This window comes from Grampus griseus, assembly GCF_964374135.1.
Source record: "Grampus griseus genome assembly, chromosome: 8".
NCBI lineage: Eukaryota > Metazoa > Chordata > Mammalia > Artiodactyla > Delphinidae > Grampus > Grampus griseus.
The window spans coordinates 83,756,746-83,776,285 of record NC_139002.1 but is presented as its reverse complement, the minus strand read 5'-3'; the positions used below and the strand labels follow the sequence as shown (position 1 = coordinate 83,776,285).

General features: G+C 34.0%; 1 protein-coding gene across 1 annotated transcript in view; it reads left to right on the top strand.

Annotated features, from left to right (window-relative positions):
* The window catches only part of DCDC1 (doublecortin domain containing 1), a gene marked incomplete at both ends in the record, with an annotated part of 429,210 nt that overhangs the window by 73,254 nt on the left and 336,416 nt on the right, over positions 1–19,540 (top strand). Inside the window, one exon of the mRNA XM_082661206.1 lies at positions 13,787–13,953. Coding sequence (XP_082517332.1) covers positions 13,787–13,953 — 167 coding nt within the window. The remainder of the gene's footprint in view (positions 1–13,786; positions 13,954–19,540) is intronic.

Here is a 19,540-nt window from a genome sequence, read left to right as displayed (position 1 = left end):
AAAATGTCACGACATGACCCAGTGTAAGTTGCCAGACACCACCAAGGTTAAAAAGCAAGCTAGCAAACGAACAAAAAACCCACATAGTCCTTGCATATTAAAGCATCATCAAAGCATGAAGCCACCTAGTCAGGGTCCCTCCATAAGTCTCAATATTTTTGTGTTATTTTCTCTCCAAAATTACTCATGTGTTTCTCAGGGTTCCTGACCGTCTTGGTCCCCTAAATATAGCACTATCCTGAGTTTTACGACACATTCTAGCAAAATATTGACCCTCAGGTGGTAATGAAAACCCCAGAATTTGTAGGCAGCTGGCCAGAGGGAGGGCAGTCTTGTGGAGAATTGTGCCCTTAACCTTGAGTTTTGTTAACTCCTTGCATTTGGGGGACTGATACTTCCCAATTTCAAAACATACCACAAGTAAAGCTACAGTAATTAAAACAGTGTGATACTGGCACAAGCAGAGACATATAGACCAATGGAATAGAATTAAGAGTGCAGAAATAAACCAATACCTCTATGGCCAATTGACTTTCAAAAGGGTGTCAAGACCATGCAGTGGGAAATGAATAGTCTCTTCAACAAATGGTGCTGGCACAATTGGATATCCACATACAAAAGACTGATGTTGGACCCCTACCTAATATCATATAAGAAAAAAAAAAAAATTAAAGTGGATCAATGACCTAAATATAAGAGCTAGAAGTATAAAACTTTTCCAAGAAGACATAGAGGTAAATCTTCATGACCCTGGATTTAGCAATGGATTCTTAGACATGACACCAAAAGTATGAGCAACAAAAGAAAAAAATAGATAAATTGGAGTTCTTCAAATTAAAAAAAAATTTGTACATTAGAGGACATTATCAAGAAAGTGAAAAGACCACCTACCGAATGGGAGAAAACATTTGCAAATCATGTATCTGACACGGTTAAATATCCAAGATATATAAAGAACTCTTAGACTCAACAACAGAAAGACAAACAGCTCAATTAAAAAGATGGGCAAAGGAATTAAATAGATATTTTTCCAAAGAATATATACAAACAGCCAAGAAGCACATCAACATCCTTTGTCATAAGGGCAAATGCAAATCAAACCCACAATGAAGTAACACTTTACACACATTAGTGATGACTATAAAATAAAAATCACACACATAGACAAAATGGAAAATAAGTTGGTGAAGATGGAGAAATTGGAACCTTTGGATATTGGGAACATAAAATGGTGCAGCCACTTTGGAAAACGATTTGGTGGTTCCTCCAAAAGGTAAACATAGAATTACCATGTGGCCCTGCAATTTTACTCCTAAATGTATACCCCAAAATAATTGAAAATAGATAATCAAACATGTGCCTGTACATGCATATTTATAGCAGCAGTGTAGATAATAGCCAAAAGGTGGAAACCAAACATCCATGAAAAGATGAAGGTAGAAGTACATTGTAGTATATACATAGAATGGAATATTATTCAGCCATGAAAAGGAATGAAGTACTGATAATGCTAGAACATGGATGAACTTTGAAAACATTATGCTAAATGAAAAAAGCCAGACAAAAAAGGTACCATATTGCATGATTCCATTTATAGTTGAAATATCCAGAATAGATAAATGCATAGAGGTAGAATGCAGATTTATGTTTGCTAAGGCCTGAGGGGAGAGGAGAATGGGGAAACTGTTTAATGTATGAGGGGTTTTACTTTGGAATGAAGGAAATTTGTCAGAACTGGCTAGAGGTTGTGGTCGCACATTTTCAACATACTAAATGCCACTGATTTCCTCACTTTAAAATGGTTGAAAATTATTAAAAAAAAAAAAAAAAGACAAGTGGAGCAGAACTGCATCATCCCAGGTGTCTAGCCAAGGTCATCCTAGACGGCCAGCTGATTCCAAGACATATGATCTAGCCCAGCTATGACCTGCAGAATCACCCAGGTAATTTGTAGACTCTTGAGCTTAATAAATGCTGTTCTATGCCTCTGAGTTTTGAGGTGCTTTGTTATGCAGCATTATTGTGGCAATAGATACCAAATATAGATAGCTATTCATACTTCATAAATATTATCACATTGTCTTTATTTACTAGTTAGACTAAATTCTATTCCTAAATCTTAATCCTTTGTGTGGCCAAAGAGTGATCTTCCTAAAATATCCTTTTTTTTTTTTTTGCTCAAAACTTTACATATCAGGACAGTCTTCACACTCTGTATCCTGACATTCAAGCATTATTTTGTTTACTAATACCTCTTTCTTATAACTTCTTTTGATATCCTGTCCGTACCATATGTCATAACATTTGTTTATACAGTATCTCTGTTTCATGTGTAGGCCTTATCTCTAACTAAAGAGAGATTTTTTCTCATACTTAAAAAAAAAACTCTCCAAAAATCTTTTAATACATACAATGGGACTGAGCATGTAATGGACCCTCAAAAAATTAATATTTAAATAATAATTGTTAAGTATAATCTTTGTTAGAGTAAGTGATGAAAAACACTTTTTAAATGAATGAGTGAATTAAAATTCAAAAAAATTATTTGTTGAATTAAATTTGCACAAATTACCCACCATTAACTACTTTTTGTTGCTAATTCTCAGTGCTGTCACTTAGTGATTCACCACCAGTCTGAATAGTATTTTGCCATATTCCATAGAACTTTAAAAGCCTGAAGATGTGTATGCATTATTAGATGCATAGTGCAGTGTAAAAAACAAATGATAATGACTACATTTTTTGATAGCTTCTTTAGAATAGTGTTGTTGATTGATTTACTTTGGATCTCAGCATTAGAAGCATCTTTGGTCATCACCAAAACCTCACTTTGTCATGAATCTCCTCTAGATCATCTCCAATAAGTGTCCATCCAGCCACTACTTTTCTATTTCTGATAGCTCTAATTTAATTTTAAAAATCTAATAACTTTTAAACTTTTACCGTTAGTCTTGATTTTGTCTTCTGGAGTTGAATAATTCAAATTAATTCCCAGTCTATGACTGCCTTTACATATTTGAACAAGTGTGATTTAAATCTTCTCCACTTTAAGTATCTCCAGTCTCTCCATCTATTTCTCTGACCCCTCACTATCCTGGTAACTCTTTGTTCTGTTTAGTTTTTTTGGTATTCCTCTTTGTTGACCCCACATTGTACACAATTTTCCAGGTTAATCAATGTTGAGTAAAGCAGCCCCACCTCCTCTTTTTTTTTCAGATCATTATTTGGCCTAAACTTGCATTATTATTTCTTTTACATACATCGTATCATTGACCTAAATTAAACTTAAAGTCAACTAAAGCCCCCAAGTTTTTGCTCACAATTTGCTTTTAGGCTACTTCCTTATCCTGTACTTGTACTGCTAATTTTTTAGATATGTGAACAGATCTTTATACATTGATACCTACTAAATTTCTACTTATAAGGTTTTTATTTAGTAGATTAGCCTTACAAGATTTTTCAGATATTTAATCTGTCACCCAGGGATTAACAATTTCTCCTATCTTTGTTTTCACTTGTAAATTTTGTATGAATACCAACTTTACCACTGTCTAAGTTATTGATAAAAATGTTAGGTAGGCCATGATTAGGGACAGAGATCTTTAGTATGCTAATTGGGTCCCTGCTTCAGATTTATATTAGTCTTCCCTGGATATGGCTGTTCATTTAGTTATGAATCTATAGGCTCACCTATCTCCAACTTAAACACAATCTTCTAATTGCCTCACTCTAGTAACACTATTTTGAAAGTGAGTTTAGTCTGTCATAATTGCTCCTGTTGAATCAATGCTTAAACTTTTATCATGGCCTGAAGGGCCTTCATGATTTGCTCCCTCCCAGCTTCTCCATCTTCACTGGTACTACTGACCCCTTCATCTCTGTGCTCAAGTCACTTTATTTTCTTGTTTCTGTTCCTCAAACACTTGATTCTCCTTCATGCCCCAGTACCTTACCATATGTTTCCTCTGCTTGGATTCTCTTCCCCTATCTTCCTTGCAAGCTATTTTTCCTGCTCTTCTTAAGGTCTTATTTTAAATATTTCTTCTTCTGAATAGCCTTCCCAACATTGGCTTGCTCCTGTCCCACTTCCTCCCTTATCTAGAACTGGTATCCCTGTTACATTAATAGCACCCTGTGTATAGTAATTGTCACAACTGTAATTAATAAAACTGCTTGAGGAGTTATTTAATATCGATCTGTCCCCTAGACTGTAAGATCCGTGAGGACAGAGATTTAGTAGTCTTCTCTATTCCCATGTTTAACTCAGGTCCAAATAATATAGAGGGCGTATTATAAAATATTATAAAAATTGGGGATGATGGGGCTTCCCTGGTGGCACAGTGGTTGAGAGTCTGCCTGCCGATGCAGGGGGCACGGCTTGCCCCCGTCCGGGAAGATCCCACATGCCGCGGAGCGGCTGGGCCCGTGAGCCATGGCCGCTGGACCTGCGCGTCCGGAGCCTGTGCTCCGCAACGGGAGAGGCCACAACAGTGAGAAGCCTGTGTACCGGAAAAAAAAAAAAAAAAAAATTGGGGATGATGCCCTTCTTGGTGAAGCATTGTACTTAGATTCCTTTAGATGTAAATGGAAATTTCAGGGCTTTGAGAGAGTCTAGTTAAAATGCTTCCCTCTCCCTTTATGCCCTAAAATGCCTAGTACTACCCTTGTGTTGCTAGTACTTCTCCTGCTCTGCTGAATGTGGAATTCTGCAATGGTACGAATGGTCTGGGCCCTGTAAATGGCATTGCTTTCTTAGTTAAATGTGCGTAACTCAGAAGGGTATGTGGCCTGCAGCCTACAGTCAAGTCCCATACAGGGACAACTATATGTGTGTGTGTTCATTCTGATTCCTTTTATTACTTTCTCCAGGAAAGAAATTGTAAGCCAGGGCAGCATCCACTTATAACTTCCTTTTGTCTTGTTTTGGATAGTGAGTGACGTATTTCTCTATCATTTTTAAAGAGAAGCATCAAAAGAAAGCAGTCATGAATTCTAAATAGAGGACTTAACCAGGAGGTTTGCAGACCTTCTACATTCTCCTGCCTTGTTGCAGATACGCCCATTTATCTGGAAAGGGACATACAGACTTAGCAGTACGTTGCTTAAAGACAATAGATGGTAGCCACAGTCTATTGAGATCTGCTTTCCACTGGAAGAAATAATGGTTATAGGTTGCTGTTAGAGATGTCAAGCTCCATGGAGGGAATTTCCCCATGGGTCTCCCTCTCTGCACATTAAAGATTTGCTTAGTATGCGAATTACCCCATGTTGGGTCCTAATGATTATTGTTTATTTTTCTAAGTGTTCACAAACCATTTTGTAATCTGCCCTAGAACTTTTCAGGGAATAAAGATCAAACTTAGGGAAACAATATCTTCTTTAAAATTAAGTACATTTGCCTCGCTTCAATCCTTGGATCCCTTTACCTTTACTTCTCAAATTTTATGAAATGTAAAAATTTAGGTCTCTTGCTGAAGAAGGATGCCAAAAGCTGGTGGTTATTAATCAGTCCTGAAATTTCTCTAGATTGAAATATACACAGAGCCCTCTTGTGTAGGAAAGATGCCACTCAGGAAAAGTCTTCAAACCTTCCTTGGGACTATGCTCTCTGTGACTTTGCTTTGGATCCAGGGTACCTTAGACATGGCCCTCAGTGTCCTCTAGTGACTTCCAGGCATTGAACTTGAGCACTGGCTACTCTCATTGCTTGGACAAAAACAAAAAGTGCTGGAAGTTTCCTGGTGGCCTAGTGGTTAGGATTCTGGGCTTTCACTGCTGTGGTCTGGGTGGCGTGGACAAAAACAAAAAACAAAAGAAAGAAACCCTGCTAACTAATCACTGATTTATATTTCTATGATTGATCCATAGAGAATATTAAGAATTTTGTTAAGGCTTGATTTTAAAAAGTTTTTTTAGTGGCAGTTGGAGAACTCCCATTATAATTGGATCACTGTCATCCTTTATTAAGTATGTGAATGCACAATTGTGTGATATGAACATTCACAAAGCAGTCTAATCTGCTCATAGACTCTTTATATGTCAAAAACTCCCTTTTGAAGTCTTTAAAACATAGACTCTCTTTTACATTCATGAATATATGATCATCACCCCTAGGTTTTATTGGGCTAAACTTGCTTCAGTATTTATGTAATTTTTTAACCAAGTCCTTGCTTTTTCCCTCTTCTCCTTAAGTTTATCTTTTTAGCTTCTACTTTTTATATCTCTTATTTCTGAGTCTGAACTTTTAACACCAAAAATCTTTCTCTAACCCTAATGATTTTCCAAGATCCTAGAAGTTCATTATAAAAAACATTGTAACAAGTATAATTGCCAATGAAAACAGTCTAATTGTTACTACCCATTATAAAACAATTGTTTACAGAGCTCTCCATGTAAAAAAACATGACTCAGCAGAGGTTGGTTTTCTTCCTCCTTAGCGTTTTTAGAAGAGAGGTGGAATAACAGACAAAAATATATAAAGTGCTTTTTATAGAAGATTAAACTTTTGTGAAACAAACATGGAGAAATGTCAAAAGGGAAACTTCCATTGTAATTACTGTAACTATTAAGACTTTTCAGTCTTTTATCACATTTAAAATATAAAATTTTCATGACATATATATATTTTACATCCTAAGTAAAATATTTAAATGTAAGTAATATGTTGACCTAGGATTTACAGCCAAGGAGACTAAAACAGCTTTACCCACATTATCTGACACCTAGTTCTCTCTGAATTAGGTATGTATGTGCCAGGTATTATTATTACTATTCCTTCTTTTGAGACTGAAAAAGAAAAAGGATCCAGCTACATTTTTTAGATTTATATTAGTTGTGACTTTATAATGTAATAGTAGAATTTTGAGACATTTTACAATTAGCTTGCTTTTGAATGTTACTTATGTATGTAAGTGCTTCGTGTATTTGGTTTTGTCCTAGTTTTACTGTTTTTTTATTGCATCTTTTCCTACTGGGTCAAAAGTTAATTGGTGCCTCAGTTAACACCATTTGGATTAAGCTTTTCTGAATAGTAATAAAAATTAAAAATAATAATGTCTAAAAAGTGTCAGTTATTAACAGCAAGCAGTTATATAATGACATTTCCAGAGGTCTTTACTTCTAATTTTTGTTGATTTTATTTATTAAGTTCCATGCATTGTACTTCCTAAAACTAATTCCAAGATAATACTTTAAATTTTTGTTCAGAGCTTTAAAGTTTACAAAAGCAGGTCATATATATATTCAATTATTATGTATTGGTATAGCCCATAACCACATGAAAATAGATTAGATAGATTATAGTTAATTCTCAACATTTCTTTACGTAACCTTAAAGTTGTACACATATCAGTTCAATTGTTATTTTACATTATTACTAAATATCAAATATTTTAGATGCCCAAGAAATTGAGTCCACAAAATACTTGTATTTTCAAAGACACATACACTATTATTTTTCTTTAGGGAAAAAGCAAGACTCAGACAATAGAATCCCAGCTTACTTCTGCTTGTATAAATCAAGTTATTTAAATAAATGAATTGTGTATGCTGACCTGTTCTACCAATGTGCTACTGGGGGTGTATGAAAAAAAGATGTGCATGGTGGTGGAAGTAGAAAGAGGCATAAAGCGTATTGGAAAACTACCAAATGTCCCCTGCAAATGGGCCCTATTCAGAATCAGTAAGCGTATGATGAGTGAAGTGGTTTTGAATATCGCCTTTAGATTCCATGCTGTTACAAGGCCAGCCCTGAACATGGCAACTCTTATTTCCACACACAGTACCTCTTCACTCTCAATTTAACCCCAAAATCTGATGAACCCATTACTCCATACTTGATTTCATGGAACAAGGAGTAGATATAGTTACAAATGATCAATCACAAGCCGTGAACCAAAGCAGCAAGGCATTAACAATTCACACCATTTCGGTCCACTTGCTCGAGCAGAAGATGTGCCAGAATATTTAATGCACAGCTACTTCGTTCAGTTTAAGAAAAGACATGACTCAGGCTGCATTTTCAAAACGGAGGAGACTTCCTAAGATTTCATACTTCCAAGCCCCAATGTCAACGTTCACCCACATATCAGCAATTAAAATAAACAGGTGTTCTGTAAAGGTCACAATGTCGGAATTAAATTTTACCCAGGTAAAAACAGTATGACCTATGAAATTCTTCCCCCCAGTGCATCCCTTTTCTGCTTGATCCTATCATACAAATCAGTGTCGCTTACAACAGTATTCAAACACTGTAGACCCCACAGGCAATATGCCGTCAGTTTAATAGGATCACTGAAAAACTAAAGCAGCTGTGAAAGACTGCTCTAACTATAGCAATCATGTGCTTGTCATTTTGTTCAGTGGAGGAAAAATCCAAATTTGGGTAGGCATCAGTATTTAAGAAAACGACTGCTAAATCTTTTCTCATAAGTACCTTAGGGACAATAGGATTTGACATATAGCATGTAAACAAAAGTACACAGCAGCTGTTAGTTTAGCTTTGTTTGAATAAAAATATACTGATATAAATCAAGCAACATAGGAAACAGTATGCTCTCCATCATTCATTCTTCCCAGTAGACCATGCTTTTGAATGGCGTCTGCTGGTTGCTCCCGGACTGGGAGCTTTCCAACTACTACCTAAAGCTGGATAAGGAACAGTAAAACATATACACACCTTGGCACTAGCTCAAACTCCCTCCAGGCCTACTTCCTGGATGGGAAGCCGTCAATTCTAAGTATCTTTTAAGAACTCACCTTGTATCATACAAAAAGACTTTTTAGATCAACTTCATTAAAGAAAAAATTTCAATTGAATCGGTGGGAACTTTCCACATGATGTCCTGCTCACAATAGCTGAGTATTTTTGAGACTTGCGACCTGAAATTTTCTGCCAAAGAGCATATAGAAATTTCTGTATAGGTAATTATGCTCTGGGCAGTGCCTTTTTTTCGTAGTCTCATGTCCTCTGACTGACATGTGAGAATTACAGTATTATGTAAATTATGATTCTGGATACTTAATTGGCATGAATTTTAATTTTTAATTGGAAGCAGGTTATTAAAGCTTTTGATAATTTCCAGTGCTTGAAAAATATATTGATTAAAAAATCCTATTTTTAGCTTTCCACAGTAGATTCAAATGCAGCGTGCCAAGTGTCTCTTTAAATGTCAGGTGTTGCTTTTGGAGAGAGATATACATTCACTAGGTATAGAACTTGACAGGACAGTCCAGTCTATATCTTCTTGGTAAGTTCTATTAGGTTTCTCTTTAGAGGAACTTATGGCTCCTTGTCAAAAATTCTTGTGCTGCACCCATCACGAATCCAAGTTCAAGCTTCTTATCAGTGATGAAGTGGTTTTAGTATAAGGTCCTCTTGAAGACTGAACAGTTTGTCTTATGATTAGCTTTTGAACTCATTGTGTTTGGAGTTCTTAGAAGGAATTACCTTTATTATTTAAAATAGCTACTTTGACCTTAATCTAATATTATTGCTCTATTATTTAAGTTTGATTGTATGCCTTTTCCCACAGTAGCATGATTTAGGATAAAGCACATAAGGATTTTCCAAGACTTTTAAAATACCCAGCTCTGGTCTTCTCCTGGCTAGTTAATGCTTCATTGCCAAATCGTATTGTTTTCCTTTTATATTTATTTTCTTCTTTAGTGTTCAAGATAATTTTATAAGGAAGATTAAAACAAAACTATTGTACATACCCTAAATGTGCTTCAAAATTCTGGTACATTCATATTTATTTATCAAATTTTGATCATATTTTCATTTGGTCACAGAAAGTTACAGATTCTAAGTGATTGTGTATAGTTGTACTCATGGTCTTAAAACTTACCTAAAAGACTGCCCACAGTATTTCCCAAAGTACTGTTTATTTATCCAGTAGACATTTATTGGGCACTGCTTTTACCAAACTAAAAAACACCATGCCCTCTAACCCCAAAGGTTTTGTGATTTACTGAAGGATGGAAGTGGGAGTGGAGAAGATAAGGATTAATACAAATCAATAAGAGAAAAATAAGAGTATAAACAATACTCTGGGAAACATAGAGGATGGAACAATTAATTCTGCCTAAACAACTTGGGATATTTTGGAAGTGACAATTGATATGAGCCTTGAAGGACAAGAATATATTAACAGGCGGAAAGAAAGGGGGAAGACATGCAAGGGAAATAGAACAGCATGAGTGAGAGAAGTATCAGTTGATAGTTATGAAGTTAATATAGCTACTACTTTTAATCATATGATCTATTTACACATAATGCTCAGTACTAGCTATGTCCAGTAAAGTTACTCCTTTTGGCCACATGATCTATTTACCCAGCATCCTCAGTCTTAACTCCAAACCCACTGAAACCATTGGATTAATTTCAATTTGCCCTATAGTCATGACTTGAGAATAAACAAAATGGATAAAAAGCTATCATCCATATAACTTCACCTTTCCAGCAATGGAAGTGATCCCTGTGGAATGATCACATTGGACTGATCTATGCATATTGATAGATTTAAGGAATGATTAATTTCCAAATCATTTATCTAGTAAAAATGTTGAGGACTTGCTTAAAGGAAATATTGAAATTACAGGAAAGCAAAATTCTATAAATAAGAGCCAATAGGTAGAACACCTGTAATAAAGGCCTCAAACACAGAAGAAATGCTATGTGTAGCTATGCACACAGAAATTAAAGAAACATAAGGTAATCGGAGCCAGCTAACCTCTTGAATGAGGCTATATTTCTGAGTAGCAGTTTGAAAGAGAAGCTCATGGTTTACACACAAAATAATATCCCAGGATTCATTCCCTGGAAAAGACATAATTTTTTCATTGAGTGTCTATAATGGGCTTTGCTAGCTCATAGCAACATGTAGGATTATGCTCTTTCCAATGTTGAAAAGTGTCTATTGTCCTTGCTAAATCATTGCCCTTATTTCTTGCCCATCTATACGCAGTAGTCTTCTTTAACAGAATGAAGTTTTGCTTCAGAAACAGAAAAAGGAGAACTCAACATAAAAGAGATAAAACCATTGGTTAAGAACACTTATGAGTTTTTAGTATAGAATATTATGAACATCCACTAAAATGCTTAAAAAATAATTCTCACTCATGTTAAAATCTATGATTGAGGTTGAAAAGTCAACTGACTTCTCTTTTTTAAAAAAATCAATTATTCTATTATATTTCAAAACTATCACCTTAGGCCAAGTCTTCTTTTTTAGGGAGAGTTCTTTAATTTGAACTGATTAATAAATTTTATTTTTCAAATATATTAAGCTTATTTATACTTCCTTTCTAAGTGCTTAGGCGTATCATTTTCTTATGTTTTCTGTACCTTCCTAGTTAGTGGAAACATTGTTTGTTCTTGGAGTGTGCTTTGTCTTCCTTTTCAAGAAGATCATCAAAGTTACTAGTTTGCAGCTTCCAAAAAGAAAGAGCCTTCTAATCCCTAGTTCAGAGGCTAACCTTTATTAGCGCTCTTGTGGTTATAATGAGGACCCTGCTTCCAGCAGGGAGATTCTGGAATACTGAACAGATTATTCAACAAGTTCAGAGCAGATTCTGAAGTCCCTTATAAAACCTGCTTGTGAATACTGCTTTCTTTGCTTTGCTGTTTCTGGTTTCCATAGTATTCCTAATTACATAAATCATGTGGAGCATGGGAGCTGTTTTCCATCCTATATCAACTCTGACACTGCTTGTGTTTTGATATAATTTGTATTTTTTTCCCTAAGCTGTATTTTTTCTTAAATTCTTATGGAATGTACAAACTCTGAAAAAGAGTAGAGTTTTGTGTTAGAAAATCTATGAAATTCTTTTCTGGAATCCTTTGGGCTGGCATAAAGAATTTGAAAGTTACTTTGTGACAAGCATAGATGAATAAAGCTGTAAGACTAGAGAATCTGATAAAGTGTTCTTAGGTTTAAATTCAAGATTAAATCTTGGATGTAAATCATTCAAGTTTATTACTTTCTTCTCAATTTACTTAATTGTTTTTCAGTTTAACAGCTGTTTATGTGATGCCTTTCCATGTATAAAAACTGTACTAAGTTCAATGAGTGTACCGATTAAAAGTTTACAAATTAAAATTCAACACATAGTAACACATGAATGTTGTAGCTAGCTAAAAGCACTGCTGATTCTTAAACTAGGTTTCTTTAGGAAACATTATAAGCAAAATTGATTTATATTATACATTTTTTAAATATTAAAGAGTTATAATTCTAAAAATAAGTTTATTTCTCTTTTTATTTCTTTAGTACTGTATGTGACCTAATATTTTTTAAACGTTTGAGATATCTGTTGTGATAAAACTTATAGAGAATAGCTATTGCTCCAGGAATGTAAGGATAGTTTCAATATGTGAATTTTAGGAATTAGTTTCTCAGTCTGGTGAGTGAATTTCATGCACACATCTGAAGATGTCTAAATAATCACTGGGTCATGATTTCCTTTTAACTTTATTTACAGTAGTCTTAGAAAATCTTAAACTCTATTTCCAATGTTATCCTTAGTGATGAATATGTTAGAAAGAATTTAAATTGTGCTTTGGTAGAGAGTTGTAGAACTTAGTGCCATAAAACGCATACTTTTTTACTAAGAACAAAAATCAGCAGAATACCAGTAGCAAAGGCCATTTGCATAACTCAGCCGCTCAGCAGCTCAGCTGAACCTAATTGTAATTCAATTTCCAGATTGCTACGCTAGGCCTCTCTGCATCAAATATGCAACATATAACATAACCAATGACACGGACGTATTTTCTTCGCTGGTGATCTATCTAATTTCTTTTCCAGTAGATGTATATATTAGAATAAGGTCGCCAAGCCATATAGTTATTTTGTATGTTTATGTTGTGTCACATGTATACACTTAAAGACAAAGTTTAAAAAAAATGACACCCTTTCATTTTTCTGGGTGCCCAAATGTGCTTAAGATTTTAAAAATTTCTTTATTTCTAGCATTTCAGAGGGAAATTAAATCTTGAAAAGTGTTAGCTAGCTGCCATGTTATTTGACTATTTTACACTAGAAAGACTTTATAAGCTAATCGTGTGAAAAAGTGTATAAACATGTCTGTCAAGTCCATATGGATGTTGCAATACAGGCCCACAGGTAAATATCTTCTGTTTACCAAATGCGTACTGGAATAGCATCCCTAAATCTTTGACTAGTTTATACCCCAGAAGCTTAAAAACAAAAAGGTATGGTAAATACTTGCTTAAGATTCTCCCCCTTATTTTTAAACAGCCTTGCCACCCTGTTTTATGGGTTATTTAAGTGATGGCAGTGAAAAGACTTGAATAGGATGGCTTATAAAGGTGTGGATTATATTTTATGAATAATTCCCAGATGTGATGTTTTAGGTATATAGACCCCTCTACGGGAAGCTATATACAGAAACAACATGGATCATACAATTTTATCAGGACAATGCAAGTAGATTTCAGCAAGGTTGGTTCCAACTCATCTGTGATAAATGAGAAGATAAGGCAATCAGTGCACACCATGACACTCTGTGCAGCTAGTTAGGCACACTTCAGAACTATTCAGGTGTGCTCACAAAGCTTATGAGTCTTGCATGGGGGGTGTCTCAATATAAATACATCCTTCATGGTGGCCACTAGTAATGCAGGAATTGCCTCTTTATGACTTAACCCAGGTCACATATAAATAATAGATGTTAAGAGTTAGCTCTGGTACTGGGGCTGTGTTCCAGGCAGTGTATCTCGTTTGGGTCAAAAGAATTTATTTTCCCTTATTTTCTCGTATAGTTCCTCTGCTTGAAAAATGCCTGCAAAATTCCATCACACCTTTGCGGGGACCAGTTTGGGTCTCTAAGGGAGAAGGTTTCAGCCCCTCAGGAGCTAAGATGTACATCCAAGGAGTTCTTTTGGCCTTGTACCAACGATTAAAGTCTGCAAAAAAATATTATAAACAGGTGAGTCCTCCCTCTTTAAAAACTGCTTTATTGTATGTTTTAAAATGTACTTGGTTGTATAGAGACAATGATTGACATCATGTCATAAAAGAACTGTGACATGTATTTCGTGAGCTCAGTGCCCGTTTGGGAGCCAAAATGCTTCTTCTGTAATCTCAAAGCCAACAATAATGGGGCTAATTGTATCTATCTTTTGCTGTGAGATGTTATATGTCTCATCTTTTCTTGCTGCATACTGTGCAAAGCGAAGGCAGCTCCTTATGTGGAAATTCTATAGACAGTTACTTTAAATAAGAAAACGAATAGCTCCTAAAGCATCTGAAGCTTTAAATGTTCACCCTTCTATTTTTTTTTCCAGTATGAAATTAGACTTGCTATTGTAGATGATGGGCTAAAATATAACCAATCATATTCTGGGAAATGAAATTGTGAATTAACTTCATGTCAAGAGCAACTTATTTCATTTATACTTATTTAACTTGTATGTTTCCGGATCTGAAAGTATAAGAATAGAATTAATGTATTTGAATTTGTTTAAACTAGATTTTGTCCTTTAATTTGTAAGTTTCTATTCCATAACTGTGAGACTGAAAGAGAAAGAGAAAGAGAGGGAGAGAGAGAGAGTCTGTATGTGATGGGGGAGAAGGGGGAATGTATGTGAAAACTTTGATATTTATGTTACTACTTATAGGGACTTTGATTTATCTTAAAGTAGAATTCATATTGTAAAGCAGAATGATTGATGCTGTTTATAAAATAAAAATGAAGTTGCCACAATTTTAGAATCCTCTTTGCACTTGATCTTAAGAAGGTAAGCATACATTTTACCACATTAAATAAGGGCTAGGTTTTACATTTCTAACTGGGAGTTTCCAGTTTAGAAAAGGGCTCATTATCTCAGACCACAGGCTGCTGAAAAATGAATATTTTGAAAGCATCATGCTATTATTCTCTGTATGCAGGGGGAGGGGAGGTGGGAATGGGATTCAGTCTCAGTGTTCACACAGCACCTCCTGCTGTCTGGTTAGGAAAAGAACAACTTGTATTGACTAGAAGAAATTCTTGAACTAAGGTATCGAGAACTAGCAAGAAACATCTCCCCGTGCGAAACTTTCATTCTCAAAAAGTGGTTAGTTTCCAAGTTAATTATGTCAGTGTATCCAGAAATGGGATTATTATCATAGATAAGGCTATTTATAATAATAAATATGAAAAAATAAAAATCCAAACTTATTTTTAATATTCTTTATTAAGCTAATATCATATATAAAAACTGGTGTAAAACATATTTTTTTGTATTCAGATTAAGTTATTTTAACAGAAATATTTAACTTTTAGGACACAATGATATTATACTATGCATTATGACCAATTTGATTACAGTCATTTATTTGTTATTAAATGGCTTGATTCTACTAATTTGACAGTTTAAAATTATTTAATGTTAAGAAAACATGAGACAATTCTCCAATGCAGGAAAAATATTGTTTAAATCAAATCTAAAATAATTTGAACAATTTAAATCAAATCTAAAAAAAAAGAAACATAAGTTTCATTTAAAGTGAGGGTGTTAGAGATAATAAATAGCTCAGAAAGTAGTTGTGGCATGTTTGGTTTTTCTCCCATTGTTCTAAACATTTAAAAGTTTAAATAGATATAAACAATTGTACTGGACTGAAAAGTTCCTTGTATTGTGAGAAGAAAATGCTTTAAGAATTACTGCTTTAGTTTAAAAATTTTCTTTATGACTCAAAATTGATGAGAAATACATCTTATTAAAAGAAATATTAAATGTAAATGTGAACAAAATTAACATTTTTAGTGTCTCTGAATGTCTGAGCATCTGATTGTCTATATCATCAACATTATGACTTTCAACATTATGCCAAATTAGGAATATTTTAAGAATCTAGGCTCTTTGCCATTTCTAACTAAACCTTTTTATTTTGCTCACTTATAATAACTTAAAGTTTTTCACTCAACAGTTTTAATATGATACTTGGTTAAGTTTTATTTTAAAATACAAAATTGAAGGAAAAAAATAGAAATTTGCCCATTATGCATTTCCATGCAAGTTCCTATTTCTTTTAGGTACGCCCAATTATATGTATTCTTGAGTCTCTTTTCTTTTGTATTGTTATATTACGACAATTTAAAATTATCTGCAATGTTCATAAAAGTCACTGAAGTGGTACCATTATCGGGTCATCAGTGGTTAAGTGTTAAGCCTGGAAGTAGCTTTATTTGTGAGTAAGATTTCTTAGCAAATATTCCTCTTAGCATTAATGAACTTTATTTGAACTGCATTTACTTCATTTGACCTTAGGGATAGCCTTTTCTGTTTAGTTTTATATAAGATTGTGTTTGGTAAAATGGAGATGGATGATCATTCCTATTTCCTTAACAAGCCTAAGCTTATAAATTATAGAATTATATGACCTCTTGATATCATTTCCATTTATTCCACTTCTGAGATCATATATAAAGACAGCAACATTGTTTTACTAGGATTCTGTCAAAAGATTGTCGACTTTAAATTGATGTTTTGGAATTCCCCAAGGAAATTTCTTTTAAATAAATTGTGATAACAGAGCTTTAAAAGAAGAGTCAGAACCACCGGCTTTATGTTTACGAACTTACTCACTTTTCAGTTTTTAACTTTAACTTGTCTATTACAAGCATGCAACTGAATTAAGCCCACTACATTAATATGGTCTTAAAAATATACTGATTCGTGTATATAAAATGAGATATTATATTTAGGACAGCATAAAGTCACTTAGTCTTACATTTATCACATTTAGTTCCTTAAAAGTGGAAACATTTTGGAAATTGCTCAGAGCTAAGCAGAATCTATTTAATTGGTAATCTTTGAAGTCATGTAAATGCTTTCCTATGAAATGCAGTTAACACTTTCAGCGACAGGGCTGTTCCATCTCATTAGCATTCTTGTTATGTGGTGGTGCTGATGGTGGGGTGTTGAAGTAGGAATGCCATTGTGTGGAGTTCCAGTGTTTGGGGACAAACACTGCTGTGGAGGGAACGTGTGAAAAGGCCACAGTCCTGTCAGTGAATGAGGAAGGCTGTGCTTTCTGTGTGCTTCAAGCAGGGAAGCTGTCATTCATAGGCCTAACACAGCTAAACAGAGGCCAAAACACAACCCTGCACTACCTTTTAAAATGATATTAGTGATTTTTAAACATGATCTTCTTTATTTATGATCCTCCATAGAGCTTTTAGTCGCTGTCAGTAAACAAAATATATGTCAGTCTGTTCAGCAACACTGTAGAGATCCGTAAAAGTCCATGGAGCTGTGCCAGGAGGCCATATAAATAATGATTTGGAACGGCTGATCTTAAGTACGAACCTGATTTTTGAGAAATAGATATTTCTGGAAATGTCTTCCCAATTTTGATACTCCTTTGAATTTTTTTCCCCCAAGCAACAAAATTCCAGGAGACTTTTGCATAGTGAAGGCATAGCACTCTTCTTTTAAAATACAGTTTTTAAAAGAACTCATAAACACACAGTTTTGATCCTTTAAAGTGGTTCACAGTGTGGTTTAACAGTTGTTGTCGTTTGCGTAGTCATTTCTGAAATTCAGGGAGACACGAAATGAGTATCTAATTATAATATTTTAACAACCATCATCTTAATTATGAAGAAAATCATAGTCCCTGTGGTAGTTAAGACATGAAAAAATTTGAAGGAATGTTTAGTACTACTCCTAATTTTCATCCCTTTTGAAAGTAACGATCAACTTTGAAATTAAATTTTAGCTTGTTTGACAGCTTTAAAAAAATAAACAGAAAAATATCCTTAAATATTTCTTAAACTCTTGGGATATTTCTAAACTTTGGCAGTATATTGAAAAAAATGACAATTTCTATTTATGTCTGAAACTGCAGGGAAATGTTTTATTTCTGTAATTTTAATTTGGAAATAGGTACTTGGGCTATTTGTAATAGGTCATTACTTAATGAAGTTTGTTGAAAATTGTAATTTTCTACCTGAGTGATTTTTGGGGCTGTATATGGTCCTTTGTGTTTAGTAATTTAAGCAAGGTACTTTTTTGAATGCTATTATATTCTAATGTTCCATATTTGATGCGTTAGGTTTAAAAATCTCAGACACTAAGTTTCTATTTCATAGATTAGGTTTCACTTTTTAAACTGGAACTGTACTGTAACTTTATTGTGTGGGCATATAATTAGATGAGGAAATGACCATCCAACATCAGCATATATTGGTTTTGCAGTTTAAAACTGAAATGTATTTTATTATTACATTAGACTAACTTCTACCAAAGCACTTATAGTTTGTTAAAAGAATTCCTAAGTTAATGTTGGTTCACTTTACCCACACTTTTCAATAAGTTTGGTACTTAGATATAAAAGCAATAATAATAATATAATTCTATTCAGAATAAATTCAGTTCAAAATGTGCTTGAATTACATTTAGTGCTGACAGAATTTGTTTATTGCAAAAAGTATCTTTAAGGAATCTAATATTTTAATTTCCCATAAAAGAAGTGTTGAGAGTTTGTCTTTTCAGATCTGTGTTGTAGGTCAATCAAAATCATTTATTGGTCCTAACATTATTGAAGGAAAAACCGTTTCTATTTCATTTCCTATATATGCTTTTTTCTTAGTATACCAGCTACTTTTTTTTCTAGCTTTATTGAGAGATAATTGACATATAACATTGTGTAAGCTCAAGGTATCCAATGTGATTATTTTATACACTTATGTATTGTGACATGATCACGGCAGTAGGATTAGTTAACACCTCTGTCACCTCACATAATTAACATTTTTTTTTGTGTGTGTATGGTGAGAACATTCAAGATCTACTCTCTTAGCAACTTTTCAGTATATAAAACAGTACTGTTAACTGTGGTCACTTGCTATACATCAGATCCCCATTTATCTATATATTAAAAATTGAGCTCTGTTCTTTATTTAGCGTTCCTGGAGCAATACCCAAAATATTCCAGTTTTGAACTTCTTGATGTCCTTTGAAACCTTGGAACAAAGTCTGTAATATATAAACATAATTTACTATTAAAAACATTAAAACAATGTTACAGATGTTTCAGGACGAAAACTACTACTGAAGGTTCTGATAGGTAATTTTTTAGAATATTAGGTTGTTTATAGATTTGAGTGATGTTGATTTTTCCCCCCCTAAAACCAAGCTGCATTCTAGTTACTTGAAGTATTTTAAGACCTTAAACTTGTGTCTTTTTCTAAGTGTCATGCTTTGAGAAGGCCTAACATCAGTTAAATGAAGTGAAAATTGCATTCTTGTCTTGATAGAGATGAAAATGGATTTCTGGTCATGAAATAGATGTAGTTGTCACTTTTTAAAAAAGGTGTCAGCAGTTTGCTTCAGCGAGTAAGGTGCAATTCAGTATGGCAGTAAACTTGTGATCTGAGCAATCAATAAAATGCTTCAATAACTTCTGCTTCATTACACTTATAATAAGAGGCTATAGATCCATGGCACATAAAATGTTGATAAAGAGAATATGTGGGGACTGACTGTGACCATTTTCTTGAAAGTACAGTAAGTGCAATATTGCCA